Consider the following 3,463-nt stretch of genomic DNA (forward strand, 5'->3'; position numbering starts at 1 on the left):
CCTGGAAAAAAAGAAAACATATGCCCGGCTCGCGCATTTCGAAAATATGCCGCATGCCCATCCTTGTCGATGCGCGTTCCTTTGTCGTCGCCCTTATTTTAATTATTTTAATTTTTCGCGTCATTAGATCGTCGATACCTTATGATCTACATTATGTTGGCGTCATCTGGTGCCTGAAAGGACATAACATGCACTCTTCGCGTCGCAGTGATGGAAGCTTGAGCTTCGTGTCACCAGATGCCGCCCATTTCCACAATATTATTCACATAACATTTTTTGTGTGTCTTTATCTGGCCAACAAAACACGTTGCGGGGCTAGTTGGTGATGCATTATTTTTGTCTTTCTTAAGAAAGTAATCCAGCGCTACTTTTTATGACGAGGACACAAAGACATGACAGCGGCCCGCCCTGTCATGTCTTTCTGTGTCCTCGTCATAAAAAGTAGCGCTGGATTATTTTCTTAAAAAAGAAGAAAAAAATAATTCATCTGGTCACTCGCGCCGGCTCGTGTACAACTTATTATACAGGGGAACATTGTTTAACTGCGCGACCAAACGGACCACAGAGACTGCGCAAGTCTGCGCCCGTCCTTGTTCCATGCTGTCTCTGCATGTGGTCCGTTTGCTGGCGCAGTTAAACAATATTCGCTTATATGTACCAACTCGCCCAACAACAAGTTCTTCTAAACTTATTATACAGGCTCATATTCTTTTCCGTGCGTTATTGTGCGTGTAAAGCTAATCGAGATGACGGGTGCATATCTCTCCTTGCTTTATGCTCATGCGCACGCATCACAACTAATTTTAAGTAGTTCACTTTCAAATGAATCACAAAGGGAACTGAGGGGTCCAATTTTCGTTAGCCACATCCATATGAAGCCAACAGATACAGAAGCCAAAGAAAGCATATAGGAAAATATTTTTAATTTTTAATTACAGTGTACAAGTGATACGGTAAAGGGACGATAAGGAAAGTGGACGAAAAAAAAGCAACTTGTCGCCGGTGGAGACCGAACCCACAACCTCCGCATTATGCACGAGCTCCGCTATACCAATTGTGCTACTGCGGCGGCTCTTCCCACGTCCACAATCTTGGGATGTGGAAACGCTGACAAACGAAGAAGCATAAATGATAATCTTGGTATTCGCATAACTGGTATACACGGCGAAGCAGGACGTCGCATTTTCGTGCGCTCAACAAATAGCATGCAAACTCAGGTGAACGTCGCAGGAGCTAGGTCGCCAGCAAGGCGGATACTTCGTAAATATGGTAGACGTCCAGCGCAAAACTGCTACGTGGTATCAAGGACATCGCGCAGATTGGAGCACACCTCCTGAATAACAGTTTGGCCCTGTTGTGTCTGGCGGTCCTTCGGGACACAGGAGGCCGGCGCCGACTCACACGCGCCAACCTGGCGCCCCTTTCTCGCGGCCGAGAATTGTCACCTGGGACTGAGGGATTAGCAGTTGGTCTCCGGGCTACCTCATGCGTGGCTAAACGGCAGCGTCGCCCCTTGGTGCGGTCCCGTCAGCGCCGCCCGAACCACGACGAGGTCCGGCGTCGATTGCGACGCGCCAAACTGGCGCCCTTTCGAGACAGCCACCGCCCTCCCTGATTCCGCGAACTGGCCGCTATGGAGAGGCGAATCTTGAAAGGGGCCAGTGTCTGGCATTCCCGGGGGAACGACATCAACGTTCGGTTCCCAAGGTGTCAACCACTGCCTGTGTTCGGGGGCGACCTAACAAGATTGGAGGCGGAGCCCGGCGGGAAACGACGACACATCACGTGCGGGATATGGCCACCTGATCAAAGACTGTCATTGGCTAAAAGAACTAAAGTGTATTCCCTCGTCGTGTGAAAGAGGGAAACGCAAGGGATAAAACAGGGGACTTGAGTGTTGTGAGAGACGCTTGAGGCTTCACTATGTAGAGCACGCTTGACCATGTAGAGCACGCTTGACCATGTAGAGACGCTCGACCATGGAGAACGCTCGGAGATGTAAACGCTACCACATGCAAAGATGTTAGCACGTAGACGGCTCCAATATCATGGAGCCAATCTTGTAATATACCATGTACAGTGTATATAAAACAATTTTCTAATCTCCCTGGATAACTCCTCCTCTCGGCACCTGGCACGGCACCATACATGGAACCTTCGTGGACCCACGAACCATCAACATTCGCAACAGCCCTCACGTATACGCGCGATCGCGCGCATGTTTGCATATGTGTGTGACTGTGTGTTCCTGCGCCAATGAGCGCATGTGCCCACATATGTTGTTGCGGACGTGTTGGACAATAGAAATACACGTTGAACTCGTTGAACTACAGTGTTTACACCAGTGCGTGATATACAAATCTGTAAGCAAGCTTTTCCCGCGCATCTAACTTGCCCTAACAAAGATGGCTGCTTCCCGCTGGTAACTGTGTTAGAGCTGGGGCCAGGGGTTATGAAAGCTTGGACGTCATCGCGGGAACGGAAGACGGCAGGAATGACTTCACCAGACCGCATGTTGACACCTTACTTACGATCTAGCCCGAGGTTCGCTATCTGGTTAGGTCAGACTAGGTGAGGGGAGAAACGCACTTGCGGGTTTTGCATATCGTCCATTGCGAAGAGATAAATGTGACGACCGCTCGTGTCGGTTGGTATATATACCACGTACTAATTTCAAGATTGGGGCCGCTGCAATAACAGAAATGTAATTTTTGTACATGGCTGTTACGTTCTTAAATACCCGTGTTCGGTATGCCATTGACGTACATGCAATTGGTTGCTACAAGCGCGTCAACGAGACGAGTGAGCGCTGTATATTGGACACCGAGATGGACGTCAAAGCGTCCATCCCTCTATGGACGAATTTCGTTATGGTATTTGTAAATTTGGGTGCAATGCTGAAGACTTCCCGCTGAAGCACCTAGTATCTTCATATGGTCAACACAACGTACAGTGGGTAAAAACAGTGACAGAGTCGCCCGTATTAGTAGGTTAGACTTCAATAGGGTGGCAAGAAGTGAGTGCTCTCAAAGCGGCGTATGCATGCTTGCCGTGTCGAATGAAAGAGCAAGCGCCGGCCATACTGCGCGGAAGCAAAAGATTATCGCGACGTGCACTCACCTGTCACAAGGGCAACGGGCTAGCGGCGGACGTGAAGCTCCGGTCTTCTTCTGAACGTGCTCCGGTGCTTTCTCGCTGGAGAGCGACAAGCGCTGAAGAACCACAGTCGCAGCACCCGAAGAATGTACCACTGGCGCTGATGCGTGTAACTTGTTTGTTTAGACGATTATGCGATTTGCAGAACTTAGATTCTCATGGCTATGTACTCATCGCCAAACGTCTAAGCGTCCATCCCTCTATGGACGAATTTCGTTATGGTATTGGTAAATTTGGGTGCAAATGCTGAAGACTTCCCGCTGAAGCAACTAGTATCTTTCATAGTGGTCAAAAACAAAACGTACAG

At 49.0% G+C, this 3,463-nt stretch overlaps 1 protein-coding gene across 1 annotated transcript in view; it reads right to left on the reverse strand.

The window, feature by feature from the left end:
• Positions 1-3,123: 3,123 nt before the first annotated feature.
• The window catches only part of LOC119440540 (low-density lipoprotein receptor-related protein 1B), a 33,337-nt gene continuing 32,997 nt past the window's right edge, over positions 3,124-3,463 (reverse strand). The window contains exon 14 of the mRNA XM_049662960.1: positions 3,124-3,195. Within this exon, the coding sequence (XP_049518917.1) occupies positions 3,124-3,195 (72 nt within the window). The remainder of the gene's footprint in view (positions 3,196-3,463) is intronic.

Source organism: Dermacentor silvarum, chromosome 2 (assembly GCF_013339745.2).
Source record: "Dermacentor silvarum isolate Dsil-2018 chromosome 2, BIME_Dsil_1.4, whole genome shotgun sequence".
In the NCBI taxonomy this organism is placed as follows: Eukaryota; Metazoa; Arthropoda; class Arachnida; order Ixodida; family Ixodidae; genus Dermacentor; species Dermacentor silvarum.